Source organism: Pelophylax lessonae, assembly GCF_965119305.1.
Source record: "Pelophylax lessonae genome assembly, chromosome: 1".
Taxonomy (NCBI): Eukaryota; Metazoa; Chordata; class Amphibia; order Anura; family Ranidae; genus Pelophylax; species Pelophylax lessonae.
The window spans coordinates 551,739,268-551,767,157 of record NC_138768.1 but is presented as its reverse complement, the minus strand read 5'-3'; the positions used below and the strand labels follow the sequence as shown (position 1 = coordinate 551,767,157).

Sequence of the window (27,890 nt, the reverse complement as noted above, 5' to 3'; positions counted from 1 at the left end):
ATCAGGCAGGTGTTTGGGGACAGAGGGTCACGACTCACAACAAATGGTAAAACGTTTTTTACCTTAATGCAGGGAATACATTGAGGCAGAGCTCAACAAACCACAGACAGCCATGGCGACAAGAAGTTTGGCACCTGGGTTGCCGCCTGAATGCTCCCTTATTCTGGGCTCCGCTTGTCCATCTGCGGGCCGCTGGGTAGAGGGGGCGGGGGGAAGGGAGGAGAGCGGATATATGTCCATGTCCACTCTACTCCCCTTCTAGTTGTTGAAGTGACGTGTAACGGTTTCCCAGTCATCAAGGCGTGGAAAGAATGTAATGCAGTGTAATGTGCACCAAAAAAAAATTGAGGCCCCACCCCCACATATATACGCACATACAAACGTAAATGCATGCGGCGGGCACCTACGCCTAAAAACGTTGATTGCGTTACTTATGTTACATATCGCCGCACACGCTGGAATGAGAGCAATAATTCTAGCACCAGATCTCCTTCGTAACGCTAAAATGATGACTTATAGGAGGCTTTTAAAGCGCTGCCTATGGAAAATATAGGGTGCTGACATGTTTAATGTACGACATGTTGAGTATCTATTTACTTGGTGCAACCTCGGCTTTTATATTATACCATAAAAATTGGGTAATTTATTGCGTTTTTGCGCCCCCTAAAATTAACTTTTTATATTTTGTTTACTGAAATTTCTTGTTTCCTAGACCTTTGCGGTAATATCGCGGCATATAAAATTGGAACTGCCGTGTTTTTATTCTCTAGGGTGTCTACTTTCCGAAAATATATAATGTTTGCGGGCTTTTACGTAATCTTCAGGCCTAAAATGATTTTTTAAATGTGTGCAAAAAACACAAAAACGGCTCTGGCTGTGAAAGGGTTAAAGGATAAGTTCATCTTCAGGAACATGTTACATGTTCCACCAGTAAGATTTGTTGGTTAAAAAAAAAAAAAATGGCTCCTAACTTTATTTAGCTGACTCCTAGATTCAAAGCAAATTTGTCAAGCCCTGCATTAAGGTAAAAAAAAATGTAACTTTAGAACCACTTTAATAAATGGAAGTGGAGGAGGGGCAGGTCCCCATCAAACCTTTTTTACTGTGTCTCATAAAATAATCCAAAGCTATTAAAGTGATTGTTATGGTTATAATAATAGAAAAAAAAAATACTTACCTGCTCTGTGCAGTGGTTTTGTACAGAGCAGCCCCGATCCTTCTGTTTGGGTTTCTCCATCTGCAGCCCTTGCTTTTCCAACCTACTGAGTGCCCCCATTAGCAAGCTTCATGGTATGGGGGCACTTGAAAGGACATTGTCCATTCACACACAGAGTACAGCTCCTCCCAGTCCTCCACTCTCTCCTCATTGGCTCACTGGCTGTGATTGACAGCAGCAGGAGCCAATGGCTGCTGTGTGACCAAATGAGGAGAGAGAGACCCAGGAGGGCCTCTGCTCTCGAGCACATCGCTGGGTTGAGATGGGGCTCAGGTAAGTATAGGGGGCTGGGGGAGGAGCTGCACCCAGAAGGTTTTTTACCTACATTAAAGTAAAAAGCCTTTTTGCCTTTAGAACCACTTTTAGGTTCCTGAGTGTTGGAGGATAAGCACCAGAAAGAGCACCAGGCACCCTGAACACAAGCTTTCTACAGGATCCAGCTGTCTAACAGAAAAGGGACATACTTTACTACAAATTAGTGATGCAGCTATAGGAGAAAAATACATTTTTGACCAAACTTTAGCTTTAAGTGTAGAATAAATATTACCCTTGTTACTACTGAGAGACTTGATTAAACCATGATGTCAAGATGGTGAAAATGTCCTATTCAGAGGACCAGCTCTGGGTAAAAATCCAGAGCTGTAAAGGGGATGAACCCCTTCTCATTTTAAATCAGTAGTACAAAGGTGTCCCATTGGGTAAGAGGAATCAAATTTGTTATCATTCATTGTCACATGTAAAGTTTGGGCACCCCTAGTTTTAACAGAAAAAAAAAACGTTTTATATTTTTAAAAAAATTAAATAGGAGCTCCACAAAGAACAAACTTAATCACTTTCCACCACTTTCGGGGGTTCTTCAATGGTCTTAACACCGAGAGACGGGACAGACTATCTGATTTCTGTGATTGGCTGCAACAGTGGTCACATGATCGGGAGCCTATTTGGCCAATTCCAGGTCATAATCAGAGACCGGGTGCAGAGAACCCTCAGGCTTTAAAGATTCAAATGGTCAGCATGTGGGCATTAAGGACCACCATGTCTGCTGCCACTCATATGCATTAATATGCATATGCTTTACTTTCTTGCTTTAAGTATTTTTTGACACTTTTTGTTGGAGAACTTTTCTAGCTCAGAATCATTTTTAGGTTGTGTTCCATACAGCTTTTCATAATGTTCAATTCTGGGGACTTTGAAGGCCATTACAAAACCTCCTAGATTGTAAGCTCTAACGAGTAGTGCCCTCTGATTTCTCCTGTATTGAATTAAAATGTAACTGTACTGTCTGCCCTCATGTTGTAAAGCGCTGTGCAAACTGTTGGCGCTATAAAAATCCTGTGTAATAACAATAATAACCTAAATCTTCAAGAATATCTAAAAACAAATACTAATAATATATTGCAGTTTATTAAGGGGTTTATTTACTAAAGCTAGAGAGGGCAACATTAGTCACAATTCTGCAGAGAAACCAATCAGCTTCTAACCTCAGCTTGTTTAATTAAGCTTTAGCAATAAAACCTGGAAGCTGATTGGGTTCTCTGCAAGATTGTGACTAATTTTGCCCTCTCTGACTTTAGTAAATAAACCCCCTAGGTAAGGTTTTTTTTTTTTTTTTTTCAGATCCTTTTTTCTTTGTGTTCATATGAAGTTTTTTCCATTAACACACTTCCTGTCCTGGGGTGACAACGTTTACTCAGTCACGCACTCTGTTGTCAACCTAAGCTGCTATTTTGATTTGAACTATGAACACCTCCCCCTCCTCTTATCTCCAGCACATGGAAGGGTCTTTTTATGTTGTTCATAGTAGGTAGCTGAGAGAGATGAGAACATTGTTAGAGAGTTCATTCCACAGGAAGTTACAAAGACGCAAGATTTCTGACAGGGTCAACCAATATTTTTACAGTACTTAGAGACAGGGCTTTTTTTCTCAGAAAAAAGGTGCAGGAACTCAACCAAGACCCTCCTCCCCATACACACACACCCACCTTCCAAATTGAATCAAAAAGTGGATGTGGTCACATTTCACTAAGAGTGGGAGGATCTTAAACGGGCACTAAATACCAGCAGTGCATTAAGTGCCAAGTGCAGAGTTCGGGTGGGGCGGCGGGGGTTATACACAGAGTGCAGAGTACAGGGGTGTGCTCTGTACATAGTGTAGAGTTCAGGGTGTGCTGCATAGAGAGTGCAGAGTTCAGCCCTCCTTCACAGCTGCTTACCCCTGCATCCCCCATCCACGTCTCACTTTCACAACTCTTTAGCTCTGACCTCTGCATGCAATTCCCCCTCCACTGTCCCTATCTTCCCCACCCCCCTTAAAAACTCCACCATCTTCCACATGTCTTACTTTTGTTGCTTTATTAAGCACCCAGTCAGCTCTAGTACCTCCCCATAAACTGTAGGTGGCTCCGTCTCTCCTACTTGCATGGAGATCATCCAGTAGGGGTGTAGGCATCGGCACGGCACCCTGGGCATCTGCATCTCCCTTGTCCCCATCCTGCACTCAGTTGGAGCCACTCAAAAGATCAGATCTGTGGGTGCCGTTGTGAGATGAGCTGTCGCTTGTAAACACAGAAGCCAGACTTCTGTGTTCACAAATAATAGCTGTGAGCAGAAGGCCTGAGTCAGAGGTTTACAAGTAATATAGGTGAGCAGAAGGCCTGAGTCAGAGGTTTACAAATAATAGTGGTGAGCAGAAGGCCTGAGTCAGAGGTGCTGGAACTGAGTTCCACCAAGTTCCACCTGAAAAAAAGCCCTGGTTTTTACAATACATTGGGGTTGATTTTCTAAAGCTGGAGAGGGCAAAATCAGGCTCACTTCTGCATAGAAACCAATCAGCTTCCAGGTTTGATTGCCAAAGTTTTATTGAGCAAGCTGAGGTTAGAAGCTGATTGGCTACCATGCACAGCTGCACCAGATTCTGAGTGGACCATTTTCAGTAAATTCGAATCCCGATTTCCAAAAGGGATCCCTGCACTACTTTTGCCGACTTCGGGGGCGATCTTAATAGACATCTGTGCATAAACCCGCACAGATGTCTTTCAAATTGCCCACGGACTCGCAATGAAACGCGAGTTTGAAATCGTGCTGAACTCGCACGGGTTTTAAACCCGCCTCCAATGTGAATGAGGGCTAAAGGTGTAAGCTTTGTGGCTGTCACCCTTTTTCATACCCTACTAACTAGTGAAGTTTTTTGTATTACAGGTATGGGAACTCAGATGTCTTGTTTGCAGTGTTACACAATGGCTTTGCTTCATTGCTCATGTCTATTAGTCAGCCAATTCATTGATCACAATCACCCCCTGGGTTACTATTAAGAGAGGTAAAAAGTAATTGAACTATGCCATTGAGATCTCTGTCGGGTGGCTATTCTAATTAAAACAATAACAAAAAATGTAAGAGCAAGCATGTTAAAAGTTAAGATGCTAATAAATACATAAAAAAAAAAACTATAGCAATAAATAAATAAAACAAAACTGAAAGCACCTGTTTAATGAAAGCAACTTTCAGGATAGAAATATATGAGATTCCACAAAAAAAAATAGTCTTTTAGCCCCCGTTTACATCGGGACATGTCAAATTGCATGCCAAATCGCAGCCTATTGCCGGCAATGGCACTGTTCGAATTCGGATTTCCAAAAGGGGTTCCTGCACTACTTTTGGCGACTTTGGGGGCAATTTTAATAAACATCTGTGCATGAACTCGCACTTATGTCTATCAAATTGCCCAAAAACTTGCAATAAAATGCGGGTTTGAAATCGTGCGAGTTCAGCTGAACTTGCACAACTTCAAACCCACCTCCAATGTGAACGAGGGCTAAAGGTGTAAGCTTTGTGGCTGTCACCCTTTTTCATACCCTACTAACTAGTGCAGTTTGTGACTTTTGAACCTGCATACCTGTGTTGGATCACTGACTAGGGTTTGACAGCCACACACCTTGCACTTTTAAGGATGGCTTAGCAATAGCAGATCCCATTTTTCTATCCTGACAGTTACACTTTAAATGTTCTTTGAAGCTGTTTGTCCCAGGTATGTGAAGCATAAAAACCCATGAAAAATGATGTTTACATAACTGGTCGTGCTCCTTCATGCTCTTATGCAGGCCAGCATATCATAGAAGGCTATCTGGATGCGGCATAAATGTAATGAATGTAGTGGAATGTGTTATCTAGCACACAAAGACATAACAAAGTCGTACGTCAGCACCCAGTCAATCTTTTTGCATGTAATAGATCCAAATGTACACTATATAGACACACTTTACATTAAATTTCTCCTGAGCACATATATACAGTATATTATAGTAAAAAAAAAAATAATCTGGTTAACCCAACTGTGTGGTCTATATAAGAATATAGATATTATATAAGTATCTATAAGAATGTTAAATGATTCTTGCAGTAGGTTACTGTTCAGTATTTATGGAAGAAAGAGGAACAAAAGTTACAGTTTCTATTTTAGAGATGCATGAAAGCATGCTACATTGTAAGCAGCTGTGTATCTACCCAGGTGCATGCCCAATCTTTGGCTGCAAGAGGCATCATTAGATTGGGGTTCAATTATTGGCTTTGAGGTAGCATAGTGTCCTACAAGCACCACTTGCTTTGTCTCAGTAGTCTAATCACAATCTATATTTCCAGCTTAATGACCTAACAGGCACAGTTGAATATGTGTGCAAAGGTATGCCTGGAAAAAAAGTTGGTTGCAAGGACAGAAGACTAGGACCTGAGAAAGATCTGCCAATTCCTTAACCTATTTTCTTTTGCCATAATGGGCACAGTTGAATATGTGTTCACTGAATTATCACATACACATACAAAGGCATACCCAGAAATGTGTGTTCAATGGCACTGGTTGCAGGGTTCGAAGACTTTGACCTGAGAAAGAGCCACCAATTCATTAATGTATCCTAGTTTTTGGCAAGAGTTGACTGTGTGGAGTTTGCCTTGGAGTTTGTTTTTTTTGAGTATCAGTTCTACGGGCTGAAATACAATTTTTAAACACTGGTTTATAGGAAGCTGGCAATAAAATTTAGAATTTAATTTAACAGTTTTGTGAAATTTTTGGTGCCCCACAAACTTGGAACTCGGAAACTTTTAAAGATACAAAACTCTTCCATTTGGGTACGTCCTTCAGTTTAAGAAGTGAAACCAGTAAAACACAAGCTGTAGAAATATGAGTGGAATTAGGATCAGAGAACTCCAGTTAAAAGATTGCAAGCGTCCTCAGTAACAGGTAATAGGAGGGGAGGAAATTAAATAGATAAAAAAGCCATCTCCACATTTTTACAATCATTATAAATGTCGACTAGCTAATTTATCTGCCAGTAAAGACAAAGCACAAAATGATCCATACCACTTTCCTATGATTTTAAGACAGGTAAATTAGTATTTATTTATTAAATTTGTCACTGTGGTGATGGTGCTGTGAAGCCCAGGCTGTAAGTTTCTAGCTAAAGCATACCACCAAGTCAAATGGTAAGAACACAGCCCATAAACGTTATTCAGGCTGAATCCTAATACAGGCTAAGGCCCAGGGAAGTGACAGACAAACTAACAGCAGAGACCAGGAGACAGGCTAAAGTCATAACAGGAAAGCTACAAAAAACTGAAGGTCAAATATGAAAGCATGTGATTTTCCAGAGTGCCTTCTCCTAGCAGCAGTATCTCTAATGCTAGCATCATGCACAGTCAGAGGAGAGCGACACTGGAAGCAGACCTCCCTACAGAGGTAGAGGTCCATTGGTTGCTCATGGGAGGTTAGTGGAAACTGCCATTTCTTTGCTTGCACAGATATAAACAGTCAGTGCAACCATCTCCAGCCCCCTTTCCTTTAGGGCTCTTGCGCATGAGCTGACTAAGCCTATTCAGTGTAATTCCCAGCTTATTTCCTCCGCCCAGACAGCCCTGGTTCAGTGTGCAGCCTGTTATTGATGCTATCATCAGTGCCATCATAAGAGTACAGCATATGGGTGCAAGCAAACAATTGAGAATGTTCAGTAGTTTTTTTGCATAAGCCCTTAAGCTGTACTCACTGTGTGTCTACAATCGCACCACCATATACACGGGTACAGTGGCGCACAGCCATTAAAGGAGCCAAAATACTCATATCTAGGCTGGATCTTTCTGCCAGGAGCATATGGTGCTTGGAAGCATACAGTATGTGCATAGACTAATTCTTTTTGCTGGACTATTCATCTATTCTAGCCACTAGATTGAATTTACATGCATACAAGTTTTTATGCACATATGTGTGTAAATGATGCCAGTAAGCTCCTCTCTGAATGCAGGTTGGGGACATTTTTCATGCACCTTAATGCTGCTCTAAAATAAAAATTAAAATAACACAATGTGCATGGGCACATTTGGCTCAATTAGAGCTCCTTCATAGGCATAAACCAATGAAAAATGCCTCTAAAAGCTACCACCTTTAGTGTGTGTGTGTGTGTGTTTGTGTGTGTGTGTGTGTGTGTGTGTGTGGTGGGAGGTGGGCTAGGGACCAGCTTAAGTTGAGTTCATGGTACTTGCTTGATTTTTAAAATATTTTAACTGCAAATTGTGAGAAAATGGTATCGAAGCATATCTAAACCCAAGAACAAAATGTTATAGTATTGCAACTTACCAGGACTTTAACATGATTGCTTCATTATTTTTCAGTTTTCACACTTTTTTCTTTTATTTTACCTGGTTATCCTGCTATTAATAGACTTCTTGTCAACCATACTCAGCAACATTGTCACCCTAGTAAAGGGCATGTGTTAGGACTACATTTTACTTAATTTCTTATGTTGTTTTTTTTCTGTATGCACATCATTGATATTTAGATATAATAATACGTTTCTTTGTTCTTTCATTTTACCACAGCCTCTACAAGAGTGCTACAGGACCAGAGATCTCTATGGTTAGGACTACTTTCAATATTCAGTCACCCTAACAACACACACAAGAAGCCCAGGAGAGTATTAAGGGAGACTGAAGCAATTCTTCAACCCCTACCATCATGGGGGTGGTATGGCTGGCCAAGTTCATGCTGGGATTTACAGCACTATGGTGTGTGGAGCAAGCTCAAGGCCAGGTGGAAGTTGGGGACCATCAAGTGGACAGATTTGCAGGCTATGAAGACAGACAAGCACTGAGAGTGAGAAGAAGAGGACAGGACACACTAAGAGGGTATGATGCAATATATTCTTTGTATATGTTTTTCCTCATTTTAGAAGCATCAGAGTTTAACCAGAACCAGCCAATAATGGGCCTTTGGAATAATCCAAATCTCCTCTCTCATATTTTACTATTTGCGTAATCCTTGTCAGAGACTTAGTTTCTGGCTGTGTGGCATGCTCAGTCTATAAGCTGTACATGCTCACTACTGTTAATGTTAATGTTAACTGACAGCTTTAAAGGAGAAGTATAGCCAAAGCTTTTTTAGCTGTACTTCTCCTGTGGATCACAGGAGTGCAGTTTGTTTGGCATTCTGTGACCTGTTTTCATCTGACAACGGCTAAAGTCCTTGGTCCGCTAATTTCACAGAGCCAGTCCACGCTCTCAAAATATCCTGATCATATGGTCAGGATCCACCCAGATGCCTGGACTGTCATCTGGCCCAACCTCTCAGTGAGCCACTGAGAGCCTGAGCCAGCAGCTCCCACCTTCTTAACAGCCCAGCGCTCCAGTGAGATTTAGAGGGGCAGAGTTGAGAGTCGGTGACTGACAGTCACAGTCTCTATGCCCCCTGAAAGCTGAGAACTGAGCGATCAACTTAGAAAGGGACACATGCAGCATTGGACTGAATCGGCATCTGCCTAGGTAAATTCACCTAGGTCAGTGGTCTCCAGACTGTGGCACGGGGATGGATGCAGCCCTTTGCTTGCTTTTTAACCCTTGGGGCACTATTCCTCCTACTGGCACCAACATTGCGGGGATAATTCTTTCCACTGACACCAATGGGGCACTATTCCTCCTACCTACACCACCAACAGGGGCATAATTCCTGCCACTGACACCAACAAATATGACACTATTCCTCCTACTAAAGATGTGGGATACTTTACTCCCACTGACAGCAGGACATTTTTTACTTCCACTGGCCACAGTCCACCCCCCCCCCCCCCCCCCAAAGTCTGAAGGACAGTAAACAGGCCCCTTGTTTAGAAAGTTTGGAGACCCCTAACCTAGGTGAATATGACTTTTGTTTCTTAAAACCCATACTTATCTTTTACTCTCCTCCAGAAACCTTGAGAGTTATAACCTCCTCCAAAAACCCTGTGTCATATCAGCGCTCAGCTGTGCTAAGCGAAAAGTCAGTCTCCATATGCACCTTAAAGCTTGACACTGAGCTGGCATATTACTTTGAAAAGAAATCTATTGAGGGGGCAGACCTTTCATTCATTTACCTGTCCTCCATTCATAGATCACTTTTCCTTCATGGAAGTCATAAATTAGCTTCTAGGAGTGGAGGAAGGTGTGGTCATAGTCAGCACTTCTGATGAGTGCCTATGAGAAGTCCCTCATTTTAAAATAACCCGGTGGTGGATCAGAGGGCTGAAGATTTCAACTAAAATCTCAGCCAGCAGCACACAGGACACTTCTCAATGACTGTAAGTAATGTTCCTTTTTCTGATTTTTTAAAAGTGGAAGTAAACTTCCATCAGTGCCTTTTACCTATAGATAAGCCTATAATAATATCTCCTAAATGTAATATATAATATATCTCCTAAATGTGCACCGTTTAGGAGATATTTATTGTACATGCAGCCAGAGAATTTACTGGTGCGCCCAGTCCAACACAACAGTATATATTAACTAGACAAAAGTAACAATTACAATACAATTTTCCCTCCCCCCTCCTTCTATCTATCCTGCTTGACCTGTGTAAAAAAAATGGTATACTTACCTGTTTTTACTATAGACCAGTCATGTAATCCTGCACCTACGGCTCAGGGAGTGCTCAACAACTGCTGGGAGATCCAAGACCTGTATTGTCACCCATAGGCTTCCATGGCCCAGCTGTTATCAGTGCTCCTTCCTCTCCCCTGCAGTGGTTGCTCACTGACACAAGGGAGCCAAAGCTGCGGGATCACAGATTAAAAATAGGTAAGTATACAGATCTTTTTCTATACAGGTTAAAGTGGAGGTCCACCCAAAAGAGGAAGCTCTGCTTGCCTGTCTCCTCCCCCCTCTGCTGCCATATTTGCCACCTTTTGGGGGGGAGCAGGTATGTTGTTATGACAGGAACCCGCTCCCACTAGCAGTGCCTGCACTCGAAAGCTGACAACATACAGAATAATTGTTAAAGCAGAACTATGATTAAAATAAGACTCCCCTGCTACATGCTGGCACTTCTTACTAAAGTCAAAATAGCTCATGGAAGCAAAGCACATCCACTGATCACCTATACAGATGCTTAGGTATTTTATCGCTTAAGCTCTGAAGGCAGAGAAGCTATTTTGAAATGTTATCTTGCCTTTCAGAAGAGATCACATGCTGAAATGGTACAGTTTCAAGGCAGTTGTTTTTCTTTAGCAACAGTAGTAAGCATTTGATGTCTCCTTTTGGTTTTTTATGAACTAGTGTTAACCTTTGCTTTCAGCAACATGCAGGTAATTTAAGATATTGGTAAGTGCTGTTCCTGTAGAGCAGGGGTGTCAAACTCAATTTTCATTGCGGACCGAACCAGCATTATGGTTGCCCTCAAAGGGTCGATTTTTTCTGTAAGATTAGATGTCAAGAGCCCCCCACCATCAGAAGTCAAGAGTCACCCACCCTTCCTTACATCACAATGCACCTCCTTACCTTGTGCTGCTGCCAGGAAGAAGATGTGGGTGGATCTGGGAAGAAGAAAGTACAGGGTCTGGAGGAGGACCAGAGTCAGGCTGGAGTCAGCTTCCAGAGTTTGCTAGATGCTCAGATCAGGGGAGGCATAGACAAGGTGGTGTTGCGGCTGCACAGAGAGGTGCAGGATCTGTAGGAGGAGTTCTGCCCTCCTCTCTGCTGCGGACTGCTGGGAAGGGTGGTCGATTAAAGGTGAGCCTTTCTGCAGCTGCACAGAGAAGCGCTGGATCTAGTAAAGGAGGTCTGTCCTCCCTGCTACGGACTACTGAGACAAGGTGGGGGCATAAACAAGGGGGGTGCTGCAGCTGCAGGAGAGGTGTGAGGGCCACATGAAATGGCCTGGGGGGCAGCATTTGGCCCACGGGCCTTGTGTTTGACACCTGTTCTGTAGAGTATAGAGGACAAAAACCTGATTTCAGTGAGTTAAGCAAGGCATTAGAAGAGGGAAATTCTCATCACTGAAAACTCTAAATGCATAGGCCATTTCAGTATGTTGGAAAGAAAAGGAAGTAAGGAAATTTAACATAATTGTCTGGAACTTTTTGAAGAAGGGCTTGAGGGCAAAATGCCAGCTAATAGGGAGAGTTTAAAGGAGTAAGTTAAGTGCTAGATAACTACAGATTTAAATATGAGAGAAAATCTGCTACAGAAAAGTGTTTAAAGTATTGAGGGTACACAGTGACACTTGACCCTAAAGTGCTTACAGCCACTATGTCCAAAAGAGTGGTGCCTTTCCCAGTATGTCTTGAAAGGTAAACTATGTCCATCTTTTTCATCTCAATATGAAGACAATAATTAAATAATTTTTTCTATTTTTATTCTATTTTTCTATTATTCTTCTCATACATTTCTGGTGAATGGGAGAGGAGGGTCAAATCTATTTAAAAAAACTGAACATATAATCAAATAGAACACAGGTGGAGGCAGCTCCTCTAATTGATAGGTCCTGATACCTATAGAAGGTGAGAAAGAGTGGAGGGAGAGAGTGCCAACCAACTGGGGTAAAAATATATTGGACCGATATGGATAGGAAATGAAATGATAATAATAATGGATGCACTCACTTGGGGAGTAAAGATTGTGCATATCTTCTGAAGAACGGTAGATGTCACTCGAGCTCCCTAGAGGTTGGCTGATAAGCACAACCTTCACTCCCCCAAGTGAGTATTTCAATTATTATTATTATCATTTTATTTCCGATCCATATCTGTCCAATATATTTTCCCTCCACTCATTCTCTTCTTCTCATACATAGCTGTGATCAGTTACATAGAAAAGATAAGAGAGAATTCTTCCTTTTCTGACTTTACTCCAACCCCAATGATACTTGGATGGTAGTCGAAGAACCTAGAGAAGAATAGGTACACATGTGTAGAAAGGGAATGCCATGGCTATTGTCTAATGATGGACTGGACCCTAAGGCTACATGCAGTGGTGGGATTCAAAAATTTTAGTAACCAGTTCCGACTTTCCCAGCAGAATGACCAGCGTGCCCCCTTTCAATGCACAGTGACCAGCGTGCCCCCTTTCAATGCACAGTGCCCACAGCATTGCCCCCAACCATTGCAGAGTGCCACGTTATTGCCCACAATCATTGCAGAGCAACACAGTATTGCCCGCAATCATTGCAGAGTGCCCACAGCATTGCCCCAATCACTACAGAGTGAACACAGCATTGCCCCCAATCATTGCAGAGTGCCCACAGCATTGCCCCCAATAATTGCAGAGTGCCCACAGCATTGCCCCCAACCATTGCAGAGTGCCACAGTATTGCCCGCAATCATTGCAGAGTGCCCACAGCATTGCCCTCAATAACTGCAGAGTGCCCAAAGCATGCCCACAATCATTGCAGAGTGCCCACAGCATTGCCCCCAATCATTGCAGAGTGCCACAACATTGCCCGCAATCATTGCAGAGTGCCCACAGCATTGCCCGCAATCATTGCAGAGTGCCACAGTATTGCCCGTAATCATTGCAGAGTGCCCATAGCATTGCCCGCAATCATTGCAGAGTGCCACAGTATTGCCCGCAATCATTGCAGAGTGCCCACAGCATTGCCCCCAATAAGTGCAGAGTGCCCACAGCATTGCAGCATTTAATGGATGTATTAAAAAAAAAGCTCTAGAAAAATGATTGGGGGCAATGCTGTGGGCACTCTGCAATGATTTTGCAGAGTGCCCACAGCATTGCCCCCAATCATTTTTCTAGAGCTTTTTTTTTAATACATCCATTAAATTGTACTTACTTTTGTACTACTAGTCACTGTCACTCTGTGTCACAGATCACAGTCACTGACTGCTCACTGCTCAGATTCTTCTCCTTGGACCTTGTTCGGTGCTGGCTGCTTGGAGAGAAGCTGCTGGAGCCTGGAGGGAGGAGGTGGGTGGAGCCAGGCAGCGCGCGAGGAAGGACTCGGAGGTTCCGCTGTGGATGCTGGGGCATCACTCTCCTCCACTCCTTAGACCGGCGACGAGGAGACGTCACTGGTTGCTAGACTCCAATCGGAGGGTGGCATAGCAACCAGTGCACTCACTGCGGGCGGGCCGCGGCTGCTGTACAGGCCAGCGGCGCGGCGGCGGGACTACAAGAGAAGCTTTCAGCTCCGCCACGCTGCTGGCCTGTTCCTGCTGGGGAGAAAGGACCATGGACTGGAGAGTTACACAGTAAGTGCCATGGGTAATATTTTTTTCGGGGGGTGCAATTGACCCGATGCCCCACCCCCTGGATTCGCCACTGGTGGAGGCGGGGACTGGGAGGCGGCCTGGCTGGAGGAGAAGAGGCTCAGAGTCAGAAGGCCTGGTGACGTCACTGGTTGCTAGATGCTAGGCGGCCTCTAGCCTAGCAACCAGTGCTCCCGGAAGAGAGAGAGAGCGCTGCCGCAGCCACAGACAGGACAGCCACGATTCACACAGAGGCAGAGAGAGCAGCGCCGCAGCCAGGACACAGAGGACAGATCACAGATGGTCAGTAGCAGTAAGCCGGTTCTGCGAACTGCCACATGTTTAGTAACCGGTTCTGTAGAACCGGTGAGAACCGGCTGAATCCCACCACTGGCTACATGTACACTGGCCGCCCCTAAACGTAACTTTCCTGGCAGAACAAAAAAGCTAAACGTTACAAAAAAAAGCCCTACCATGTTTTGGCAGAGATTTTGCTGCGTTTGTGTTTTTTGCCAAAGCGTTCCTCTCCTGAACGCGATTCATCTGCAAGTAAATTAATCTTGATATGACAGTAAATAAAGGGATGAGTTGAAAGCCCTGATTTCTGGCCTTTCAAAAAAACCACACTCCGGTACCCTTTATAATATATGGAAATATATGTGGTAACCCACAGTGGTTAGCTATTGCTATAAGCACCTGCAGCACAATTGTCTAGCAGTGCTTTAATGTATACTTTGTCCAAAATAGTTGTATATTTTAATTGAGTTAAATTACATGGAAATATTGGAATAACTAATTGTACTAACAATCAGACATGCCCCGATTTTATACAAAACTTCTCAGGTATGCCAATTAAAACTTTTACAAAATAAATAATATTACTATAAAGTGATACTAAGCACACATTCTTTTTCTGTATGCCTATGATGGCACTGAAATTATTTTAATAAAAAGTAGCTTTTTCCTAATCAATATTCAGCTGCCACATGACTCCGCTCTTTCCCAGCCTGTCTGCAGAGAAACATAAGCAAGAGGAGCTTCTAGTCTTCTGTTGCTGGTCACATGTTCAAAAAAGAAAAACACTCTTTGGAATACAGGGTAAAAATAAATAAATACTATCAATAAACTGTTGTAAGTTGGCATACAAATATTATATTGTAGGGGTGAAGGCGCCTTGTTCTGGTGTGTGACCTTATATAAGCTAGGATACCTGCTCCTACTTTATTTTAAAGGTGAGAATACCAAAAAAATGTAAATGGATAAGACGATGAAAGTAGGCACTGGTAACACAACGCTCACCTAAATAGACCCACACGCCCACTGTTACCAGCGCCTTCTTTCATCTTCTTATGGCATACAAATATATATTTGAAATCAAAACTTTATTATTTTCTGTAGAAAACATGATGTGAATGGATTTCTGCCAGTCACAGGCTGTGTCACGCCCCTCCAGCCTGTGTCTTAAAATAAGAAGGAGGTGAAACCACCATTAATCTACATGTAATACCCTGTCCCTATTGTGTTTAGCTGTTTAGTGGGTATGAAGGAGGAGGGAGGGAGTGGGCTGGCATTTACCACTGTATATACACCCACATGTGTGGCTCTATAGTCACATGGGTTGCTCAGATGTGATAGGGAGGAAATGCTCAGCATAGAAACTCACTAAAAACTGAGCATGTGTAGAGTTATCACTACAGCTACAAAATCCCTAACTGAATAGGGGACATGAACAGAAGGTGGAGATAAAGAACAGTAGGATCTACCAGGTTTTTTGCAGAAAACAGAAAACAAATCTCATAGTGACTAAGTGTGTGTATGAACAGCATGTAATGCAGCATTTATTGATAGTTTTTTTTATGATGTGGGTTTAGTGACATTTTAAGGCCATGGTGATCCATCTTATGGTTTATGAAGGCATTTGGTGGAAGAATAAAAAATATGATGTAACTACATGGGGGTCCAAAGTGGATAAGATTTAAATTCACAAATGGGTCCCTAAACCAAAGCATAACTAACCCTTTACTTAATTTGCCCTTTGCACAAAGTAGAGTACCAACTTAATTTCTTTTGTATTAACTTCCCTGTGATATATTTCTTGTGCTTCTATAAACATTGTTTTTTAAGCGCCCATTCGGACTGGCGCGACATGACTTGCTGGGGCGACCTGTGAAGTCGCGGTGCACAGCATGCAACGCGACCTCGGCGCGACTTGCAGGGACTTCATATAATTGAAGTCAATGCAAGTCGCCTCCAGGTCGCCCCAAAGTAGTACAGGACCCTTTTTCTAAGTCGGAGCGACTTGTGTCGCTCCTATTAGAACGGGTCCTGTACTATTCAATGGCGAGCGACCGACCGCGACTTGTCAGGCGACCAAGTCGCCTGACAAGTCGCGCTAGTGTGAATGGACCCTTAAAACTAGCAAAAGTAAAAGTAAGTGATTCTGTTTCCAGTTTATCAATGACTAGGAATAGAGCGAATAGAAAATTTACTCAATGTTTTTGTTTCTAAAATAAGTGGGCCTTATAAGTGTGCATGATGTAAAAATGCAGTATGCATTACAAAATATCACAAAGGCATCCTACCAATAAAAGGTGCAGAAAATACTTCACATTAATTTAAAAACTAATCTAAAACACTTTTTTAGGGTTTTTTTTGCATTCATGGGACACTTCTGGTGTAAGACTCCATGTCAAAATGTCTGCTTCTAAAATAAAATTTACGAAATATAGGAGTCTCATTACATCACAAGACTACAGAGAGCAGTCAGGTCTACACCTTTCTAAAGCCTTGTCTGTTCTTTGCAGACTCTGGTGTTAAAAAAAATAAAAAAAATCACACAAATGCATTGCAGTTTCCAGCCACGATGCCAAAAGATTTTTGTTCCATAAGCATGGTGATCCCCAGCGAGGCTGTTAAAACAGTACTGCGCTATGCGGTCATCACACCTGGAAAGAGTTACATGTGTATAAAAAATGTATCTGCTGAACATCAGGCTGGGTGGGGTAGTGGGATAAAGTGGTCTATTTCTTTCAGTGCCTTTGAACAGAAAAGCAGTTTTCTTGGATTGCTTGGCAATTTCAAATATTGGTTTACACTTGGAGAAATGTTGTCTCACCATGAGTCTTATTCTGCAGGGCAAATGTCTAACTACATTTACAAAGAAGTTATTGTTGAATGTACAATGTTTAGTTCCATATAATGGTAGACTTTCTAGGCCCTTCTGTTGGGTCCTGGGTGTGTTTAAGATGTGAGAATGTCAATGCTTGTATTGTACTACAGCCAGTCATCAGCCAAACTATTCTGCTAAAACTGACAGCATAAAGCCACTGTACACAAGTTACCATCAACATGTATAAAAGTTTCCTGATATATGGTCAAAGAAACAGACCATGGCCCTGGCTGTATTTTTAGTTCAACTAGTAAGTAACACAATCACTTCTTAAAGGTAAAGGTTTCAAACTGGAAAACAGGAAATACATTTGTTTCAAACTGAAGCAAATTGAAAGCCTAAGTTAGACGTTAGAAGCTGATTGGCTAAATCAACCCCTTGTACTGTGTATTATAAACAACTGCCTATTTTTCATAAATTTCATTTTTTAACTTTTAATGCTGTTGATCTAATGCTGGTAATGCTGTTTGCATCTCCTTTCAGCCCCACATCCAATTCACTGTCCAAATCTTGCTGCTCCAACCTTTGCAATATATCCAATATAAGCCCTTTCCTAACCAGTTCACTCCCTGGTCATCTCTCGTCTCAACTAGGGATGCACCAATCCGATATCGGCGCCGATATGGCCATTTTAGATGGATCGGGGGATCAATAACATTGACCGATCCACTGGCTGATCCGGTTTTTGCTTGGTAACGGCTCAGCCATCCCTTACTAGGTGCAGTAGTAGTATGGGATGGGAGCCGCTACTTCCTGTATAGGTCCGGCTCACAGGCGGAGTGATATCAGATGCACTCCGCCTGTGAATGGAGGAGCCGTACACATGAAGCAGCGGCTTTGCTCTGTACTGCAGCCGCTCGCTTTGTGTGTAGCTCCGGATCGGTTCTGGTATCGGTATCGGCGATTTCACAATGCCAGATATCGGTATCGGGTCCAAAAAAGTTGGATCGGTGCATCCCTAGTCTCAACTACTGCACGCAATTTACCTTTACATAGGCTATCCTCCCTTCAGTCCATTATGAATGCTGCTGCCAGGTTCATCCACCTTACCAATTGTTCTGTTTCTGCTACTCCTCTCTGTCAGTCTCTCCGCTGGCTTCACCCTCCCAACAAATTAAATTCAAAATACTAACAACAACTTACAAAGCCTTTCACAACTTGGACTCCAGCTATATCACTCTCAAAATACCAACCAAATTGTTCTCTTTGTTCCTCCCAAGACCTCCTGCTCTCTAGTTCCTTTGTCATCTCCTCCCATGTTCACCTCCAGGACTTTTCCCGAGCCTCTTCCATCCTCTGGAACTCTCTACCTCAATCTGTCCGACTATCTCCTACTCTGTTTGCTTTTAGATGATCCCTGAAAACCCTTTTCTCCAGAGAAGCCTATTCTGCCCCTACAGTGGGTACGGAAAGTATTCAGACCCCCTTAAATTTTTCACTCTTTGTTATATTGCAGCCATTTGCTAAAATCATTTAGGTTCATTCTTCTTCCTCATGAATGTACACATAGCACCCCATACTGACAGAAAAACACAGAATTGTTGACATTGTTGCAGATTTATTAAAAAAGAAAAACTGAAATATCACATGGTCCTAAGTATTCAGACCCTTTGCTGTGACACACTATATTTAACTCAGGTGCTTTCCATTTCTTCTGATCATCCTTGAGATGGTTCTACACCTTCATTTGAGTCCAGCTGTGTTTCATTATACTGATTGGACTTTATTAGGAAAGCCACACACCTGTCTATATAAGACCTTCCAGATCACAATGCATGTCAGAGCAAATGAGAATCATGAGGTCAAAGGAACTGCCTGAAGAGCTCAGAGACAGAATTGTGGCAAGGCACAGATCTGGCCAAGGTTACAAAAAGATTTCTGCTGCACTTAAGGTTCCTAAGAGCACAGTGGCCTCCATAATCCTCAAATGGAAGACGTTTGGGACGACCAGAACCCTTCCTAGAGCTGGCCGTCCGGCCAAACTGAGCTATCGGGGGAGAAGAGCCTTGGTGAGAGAGGTAAAGAAGAACCCAAAGATCACTGTGGCTGAGCTCCAGAGATGCAGTCAGGAGATGGGAGAAAGTTGTAGAAAGTCAACCATCACTGCAGCCCTCCACCAGTCGGGGCTTTATGGCAGAGTGGCCCGACGGAAGCCTCTCCTCAGTGTAAGACACATGAAAGCCCGCATGGAGTTTGCTAAAAAACACCTGAAGGACTCCAAGATGGTGAGAAATAAGATTCTCTGGTCTGATGAGACCAAAATAGAACTTTTTGGCCTTAATTCTAAGCGGTATGTGTGGAGAAAACCAGGCACTGCTCAATACCTGTCCAATACAGTCCCAACAGTGAAGCATGGTGGTGGCAGCATCATGCTGTGGGGGTGTTTTTCAGCTGCAGGGACTGGACGACTGGTTGCAATCGAGGGAAAGATGAATGCGGCCAAGTACAGGGATATCCTGGACAAAAACCTTCTCCAGAGTGCTCTGGACCTCAGACTGGGCCGAAGGTTTACCTTCCAACAAGACAATGACCCTAAGCACACAGCTAAAATAACGAAGGAGTGGCTTCACAACCAAATTCGTGACTGTTCTTGAATGGCCCAGCCAGAGCCCTGACTTAAACCCAATTGAGCATCTCTGGAGAGACCTAAAAATGGCTGTCCACCAACGTTTACCATCCAACCTGACAGAACTGGAGAGGATCTGCAAGGAGGAATGGCAGAGGATCCCCAAATCCAGGTGTGAAAGACTTGTTGCATCTTTCCCAAAAAGACTCCTGGCTGTATTAGATCAAAAGGGGGCTTCTACTAAATACTGAGCAAAGGGTCTGAATACTTAGGACCATGTGATATTTCAGTTTTTCTTTTTTAATAAATCTTCAACAATGTCAACAATTCTGTGTTTTTCTGTCAGTATGGGGTGCTATGTGTACATTCATGAGGAAGAAGAATGAACCTAAATGATTTTAGCAAATGGCTGCAATATAACAAAGAGTGAAAAATTTAAGGGGGTCTGAATACTTTCCGTACCCACTGTACCTAAAAACTGTTATTTTCTCCATCAGTTCATCCCCCACATTTATTAACTTTTTTATCACTTGACCCTCCCTTCTAGATTGTAAACTCTAATGAGCAGGGCCCTCTGATTCCTCCTATATTGAATTGTATTGTAACTGTACTGTCTGCCCTCATATTGTAAAACTATGTGCAAACTATTGGTGCTATATAAATCCTGTTTAATAACCATAGTTATCTACTGTAGCCTCGTTCAGACACTTGCTATCTACATGCATTTTCTCCAGCACTGACTGCACAGAACCAGTTTCTTGATAGAGAAAATGGTGGACCATGTTTGTGCAGTCATGGAAACTTGTATTCTCGACTGGAAGTGGTATGACATTGTGATAGCACAGGAGCATAATAGGAAGACAGTTGTCACCCCATTACATGAACCTTTAAACAGGTTCATTAGATATTATTTTTTAGAAGTTGTATATTTAAAAAGATTGAAAATAACTTTTTGAAACAATACCATTGACTTTGGATCTTGTTTATCCATTTGACGACCGCCCGCCCGCCACAGATTTACTGCGGCAGGCAGCCGCTCCTGGCAAAACTATGTAGCTCTACGTCGCTCGCTCTCAGAAGGCTAGGGGGCTCGTCAGCCGGGGAGCCAGTGCGTGTGTCAGGCGGCTCCGATTGCCGCCTGACACCGGCGATCCCCCCCCGGACAGAGAAGGACGGATGGCTGATGTAAACACAGCTCCCTCCCTGAGATGATCACAGAGACTATGTGGTCCTGCTATATAGGATCGCATGCCTCTATGGTCATCTCACAAGCCCAACCCCCCCCCCCCACAGTTAGAATCACTCTGCTAGAGTCACATTTAATCCCTTCATCACCAACACTGTTAACCCCTTCCCTGCCAATGGCATTATTACAGTAACATTGCATATTTTTAGCACCGATTACTGTAGTTATGTCACTGGTACCCCCAAAAGTGTCAAAAATGTCAGTCAGGGGTCCGATCTGTCCGCCGCAATGTCGCAGTCCCACAAAAAATCTCAGATTGTCGCCATTACTAGTAAAAAAAAAAACAATAAAAATTACATAATTCTTTCCCTTAGTTAGTAGACGCAATACCTTTTGCACAAACCAATCAAAATACGCTTATTGCGATTCTTTTTATACCAAAAATATGTAGCAGAAAACAAATTGGCCTAAAATGTTAAAAAAAAAATAAAAAAAAATAAATAGATTTTTACATTTTTTTTTGGGGGGGGGGGGGATGTTATATAGCAGAATGTGAAAAATATTGTTTTATTTTATTGGGATTTTTTTTATACAAAAATATGTAGCAGAATACAAATTGGCCCAAAATGATGAAAGAATTCGATTTTTAATTTTTTTTTATTGGGAATGTCATATAGCATAATGTGAAAAAATATTGTTTTTTTTTTTTTAGAAGCGTAGCTATTTTTTTGTTTATATTATAGCGCAAAAAATAAAAATTGCACAGGTGATCAAATACCAACAAAAGAAAGCTCTATTTGTGGAAAAAAAAGGACGTCAATTTTATTTGGGTACAGCTTTGCACGACCACGTAATTGTCCATTAAAGTAACGCAGTGCTGAATCGTAAAATAGGGCCTGGTCATTAAGCAGGAAAATCTTCCGGTCTTAAAGTGGTTAACAGTAATGAGTTATTGTAATCTAAATAAAGTAAAATTGTTAAACCTTTACCAACCAATTAGAATTCCCCAGTCACTTTTCTGATTTATAAATGCAAAATATGCCCATCACCATTGCTATTTACACTGCCTTATTAATAACAATGTAAAAAATGTCCCATATAAAAAACGAATAAACTAAAAATTACTAAGTCTATAAGCAAAACTGTACATTTTTATATCACTGTGGATCTTTGAATTTGACACCTAACCTTAGCTTATGTATAACTTCCTTCCTATACTTAATAATTTCCTCACTTGTTTTATGTTTGTGATATTTGGTTTGCCCCAGAGATATGTTTCTCTCATACTTCTAACTTATCACTTTATCATATTGCTTGATGTAACGTTATCTTTTGTCTGAGAACCTGCATAATTACAACCATGCAGAAACTATATCTGATTTAATTAAAAAGCTCCTTAGATGGTTATGGTGAACTTCTAAGAGGTGGTAGAAGACATTCCAGAGTCCTTGTGTGATGATCACTTTGCCCATTCTTCACTCATTCTTTTATCCCCAGATGTAACATAATGTGTCACACGGGAGGGGCTCACCTTTCACTAGCCTCTAGACCGTTCATTTCTTGTTAACTGATGTTTCTCCTGGGGCTGTCCGGCATGACCAGATGCTCCTATCCTCTGATCATGGGAAAAACCTAAAGGCTTATAAATTCCAGTGCATTTATTCGTCAGGATGTGTGTGATCCTTAAATTCTTCCTCTATCTAATAATCCTGACTACTTTTAATTTTGGATTACCTAACCTGCAAAACTGTGTTTTCTGTAATACCCTTTAGATTAAAAAAATAAATAAATATCAACACATTGTGGTGTTAAAATATTATTTAATCCCCGTACGGGCCACCAAAAAAAAAAATATATATATATATTATTTAATATTCAATTTGTTATTACAAAAATATTAAATTCTTTACTGCTCAAATTATAGTTCTTAAAGTGGTTGAGTAACTTACAAAAAAACTGCCAGTGTTAGAAAGTGAAGTCAACTACTGGTGTTTGCACATACCTCCAGCAGCTTTATTTGCCAAACACTTAAATGTTTGTGTCAAATGAGCCATTTGGTCTGCCATGATGGCATTGTAGACTTCTAAAAGGCAATTTTGCCTTTGCATTGATCATACAGCATATATAGCAATTAATGCTTGACCATTCCATTAGTTCCTAATCAGTACATTAAGACTCAGATATGTACTTCCACCAATGGATGTATCTCAAGAAGTCATGGGTAAAATAAATGATTAAGAATTGATAGACAAGCATTAATTAAACATTCCCAGCTAAGATCCTTACCTTGTTATCTGCCTATTGTAACAATAGAATTATTTTATTTGCACCAAGTAACACTAAGTAGATCCTCAAGTCTAAATCAGAGTTAGCATTAATGGCCTGTCCGTTAACAGCTGAATTAAAACATTAGGCTGATTTAATTCATGAGAAGGGTATCTTTAAAAAGACATGTGTACAGTTTAAACTTTAGATGGTACAGTGTCCATTTTTACCATTGATGCACAGCATTTTGTGTAATCAAAACTCTTAAAATAATTTTTAGGTTTCAGGAACCCCTGCTAAAGTAGGGCCCTTTCACACGGGCGCTCAGTATGTCCACAAATCATCCTATTTTTTTGCGGATGATTTACGGACATAATGTACGTCTATGGCATTGCGGATGTCAGCGGAATACCATCCGCTGACATCCGATTTTCTTCCTTTCAGTTCTGTTCCGTTTTTTGGAACGGAACAGAACCCTATTTTTCCTCTGTTCAAAAAACGGAAAGGAAGCAAAATCGGATGTCAGCGGTGTCATCCGCTGACATCCGCAATGCCCATAGACTTACATTATGTCCGCATATCATCCGTAAACGGATGGGATGATATGCGGACATACGTGAAAAAAAAAAAAAGTCCCGCAGCGGAGCAAAAAACTGGAGCGGCCGTGTGAAAGAGGCCGTACAGTAAATTTGATCAGTGAGTTGTGGAAATGTTTAAAGTGGTTCTAAAGGTAAAAAAAACCTTGTGTGCGTGAGTGTGCAGCCACCCCCCGCCCCACCTTATACTCACCCGAGCCCAATCCCAATCCTGCATAGTTCACGAGAGCAGACGCTCTCCTGGGTCTCTGCTTTTTCTTTGGCTGATACACATTACTGGGAGCCATTGGCTCCCACTGCTGTCAATCACAGCCAATAAGGAGGGAGCAGTGGGGCAGGGCCGAGGTGCACTCTATGTGTCTCATGGACACGCAGAAGCAGCTTGGGAGTGAGCGCACACGTGTGCCACCATAGCAAGCTGCTTGCTATGGAGGCACTCAGCAGGGGGGGGTTATTAGCACTGGCGGGGGACCCAAGAAGAGGAGGATCGGGGCTGCTCTGTTTAAAACCATTGCACAGAGCAGGTAAGTATGACATGTTAGTTAAAAAAAAAATGAACCTATATGAACACTTTAAATAAGAGAATAAAGAATGTGTTGTTTCCTGAGTATTTGACACCCAGTGCAGAACGTTTTTCAACATTATCAGCTGTATAAAAAAAATATTTTTTTAATAATAATCTTAAAATTTAATGAATAGTGGTATGAGGAAAGAAAACGATGTACTGTCACCTAACATTAATGGTCAGTTTAGAAATGACTCCTTACATTGGTATTCTGCAGAATATTTTAGTGTAAGTAGCACATGAACTCACCACTACTCTCTTCTGGGGGGAACCCCTAGCAACCTTGTGAGGAACCTTAGGGTTCCACAGAACCTTGGCTGAGAAAGGCTTTGAAATACATTATCTATGTAGATAATCAGCCATCACCATTAGTTACAGAGAAGATGAAGTGGGCTGAACAAAAAATGGACAGGTTCCTCAATGCACACAGACGAGATGGATGGAGAAATCCCACCACTAGAACATTGAATTCTGACAACACCTCCTGCTGTCAAAATACATGGATCAGCGGCTGAAGAAATTTGGCTGCAGCCACTGATCGAGAAAAATTTCCAACATGTCCATTCAACTGAAGTCACTCAAATAATTGACTTCTATCGAGCAGATAGCAACACACTGATCAAAATTTGGCTGGTCTGTGCTGAACCAGAGGAATTTTGATCATCGCATGGCCAGCTTTAGACTAGATCTGATGCAGGCACTGATCTGGTGTTGGGCTGCAGTTGCTGATCGAGAAAAATTTCCAACCTGTCCCTTCAACTGAAGTCCCTCAAATGATTGACTTCTATCGAGCAGATAGCAACACACTGATCAAAATTTGGCTGGTCTGTGCTGAACCAGAGGAATTTTGATCACCGCATGGCCAGCTTTAGACTAGATCTGATGCAGGCACTGATCTGGTGTTCAGGCAGTCGCAGCCGCTTGACTACAATAGGCAGCAATGCTCGCCGTTTAGTGTGGATAGAGGAATGTATTCATTTCGCTAAGCTTGCTAGCTAAAGCCTTAGGCAGCCTGTGCTTGGGCATTTGCCCTACCCCACTCCTGGGCTTAGTTGCTATACAAACAAAAGCTGTTGAAAATAAATGAGCACTCAGAAAGACCTAAATGAAGTGGTTATTGACCTTTTTCGAAATCACACAGGCTGTACACATTGTCATTAAAAGCAACTCAGGCTAAATAAAAGGGGAAATGGCTATCAGACATCACGTCTTTTAACCTTCTCTGGCCCCTTTGGCTATGTGTAATAATAAGCCTTATTTCAATTGTGGTTGAGATTTGTTGAGTTTTATTACACCACAATAGGGCGAAGGCCTGTATGCACGCACGTGACCTTACATTAGTAATATAGTAAAACTTTCCATTTTCCTCATGGCCTCCACTTTTCAGCACTTTATTACTTCACTTGCCTTTGTTTCTAACACCTTCCAAGATATTCACGAGCTAATACCTGAGAAAGCTGAAATGCCACGTTAGGATGGAGCGTTCCCCTTTGGGCTGATTGATGACGGCTGAAATCTTTTCTGTAAAACTAAAAGCCATTCTGTCTAGCATTACAGGAAACGGCAGTGATGAGGGGGCGAAAAGGCATGCAGATGGGAGATGGGAGAGTTTGTAAAAAGAAAGTAACAATGCTGTTTTTTGTTAGGCATTAAAGGACAACTACTTGTATAGATGGGAAGGCCACCCAGCAATGTGTGTAAACAAATAGAAGGCTCATCAGGTGCTCCACAGTCCACAGCTTTCATTTTTATCCTACACGCACATGGAGGCCTTTTACAGCACACTGTGAACAGCTGTGGATTTCCACTACATTTACCAGTAAAACACTATAATCTAGTCAGAGGACTTAACCACTTCTGGACCGGAAGGATTTGCCCCCTTAATGACCAGGCCATTTTTTGCCATTCGGCACTGTGTTAATTTAACGGACAATTGCGCAATCGTGTGACGATGTACCCAAATAAAATTGATGCCTTTTTTCCTCACAAATCGAGCTTTCTTTTGGTGGTATTTGATCACCTCTGCGATTGTTGTTTTTTGCGCTATAAACAAAAAAAGAGCGACGCTTCTGAAAAAAATATATGCTATATAACATTCCCAATAAAAACAATGTAAAAATCAAATTATATCATCATTTTAGGCCAATTTGTATTCTGCTACATATTTTTGGATAAAAAATTCCCAATAAGCGTATTTTGATTGTTTGCGCAAAAGTTATCACGTCGACAAACTAGGGGAAAGATTTATGTTTTTTTTATTTATTTTACTAGTAATGGTCATGATCTGCGATTTTTAAGGGGACTGCAACATTGCGGCAGACAGATTGGACCCCTAACTGATATTTTTTACACTTTTGGGGGGGACCAGTGACATTACTACAGTAATCAGTGCTAAAAATATGCACTGTTACTGTAATAATGACACTGGCAGAGAAGGGGTTAACCCAGGGGTGATCAAAGGGTTAAGTGGGAGCCTAGGGGAGTGTTTTCTAACTGTATGGGGGAGGAACTTCTGGAATCGACACAGAGACCTGTGATCCTATATAGAAGGATCACAGACTCTCTGTGATCATTCCAGAGAGAACAACGGTCTGCTATGTTTACAACAGCAGACCGTCATTCTCTCTCAGCGGGGAGCGATCGCGGGTGCTCGGCTTTCCCGCTTCCTAATGGGGGCAGGCTTCAAAGGATATGTTCAGTAAATTATTAATAGTATACCTGTCTCTACTATGCAACCTAATAATCTGATCAATTGAAATACAATCAAATTTATGACTAAAGCACCCCAATGCCACTGAAAATTTTCCATTGTTTTTAGTCTAAAAAGAGTCCAAATCAATTTGAAGGGAAGTTTTGGCTAATAAAATTAAAGCGTGCATGATCGTCATTAGATTTGCAGAACAGTATGTATTGCATGAGCACTTCATTCATTTAATGTCCAGGTAAAGTACAAGTTCAGCCTAAAACTAACAAACTCAAAATCTACTGGCAGCCACATTCTAAGACTAACCTATCTAACCCTGTAAGGCAAAAATTGCTTACAAACCTTTTCTGCAGCCGATCTGGTCTAGGCTCTGGTAGGCGGGTGCTGTGTGGAAGCTGGGAAATGCCTGGGAAGTGATGTCACCCATAGAGTTACTATGGGGCTTCCATTGCCGGCTGCATCTCCTACACATGCCTACACAGTGATGCCACTGGTGAAAGATCAATGTTGGACCAGACCGGATCAGCTGCAGAAAAGCAATGTATAGTGATTTTTGCTTTACAGGGTTAGATAGATTAGTCTTAGAATGTGGTTGCCAGTAGATTTAGAGTTAGTTAGTTTTAGGGCTGAACTTTTACTTTACTTGTAGTAAGCCTCTACATACTTGTTAGTAAATCTAATGGTGGTCATACAAACTTCAATATTATTATCCAATCAAATAGGCATGACTACTCTGCCAATCAATTTAGACATGATTTAAATCAATATTGAGCTAACTGAGTTGGAAATGTATGGATCCAGTTGCATTGATCAGTAGCACTGAGATGCTTTGTTCATTAATTGAATAGACCAGATTATGAGATTGCATGGAGAAACCAGAAATGCCATCAATGATTAACCATATCTTTTAAATATCAATTGAAATCCACTTTCCAGTGTGTGACATATCAATCCAATGACATGTTAGCTTTAGCTTGAATATTTCTATCAGTGAGATTTTAACTGACAACCAGGACCTCCTGTGATAACTGCCCACTAAAAACCAATGAAGCCACACCGCAACCGCGAGCCTAGTGCTCAGCTTGCAGTTATGGCATGGTCCTGCAATGTTAAATTGCCATTCGGCTTTTGAAAAAAATAG

General features: G+C 41.9%; 1 protein-coding gene across 2 annotated transcripts in view; it reads left to right on the top strand.

Moving 5' to 3' along the window:
* Nucleotides 1-27,890, top strand: part of LOC309563800 (fibrillin-2-like) — a 239,470-nt gene that overhangs the window by 7,144 nt on the left and 204,436 nt on the right. For both annotated transcript variants that reach the window (XM_082268412.1, XM_082268413.1), the window contains exon 2: nucleotides 8,075-8,380. In XM_082268412.1, coding sequence (XP_082124538.1) covers nucleotides 8,211-8,380 — 170 coding nt within the window. In that variant the 5' untranslated portion in view covers nucleotides 8,075-8,210. The remainder of the gene's footprint in view (nucleotides 1-8,074; nucleotides 8,381-27,890) is intronic.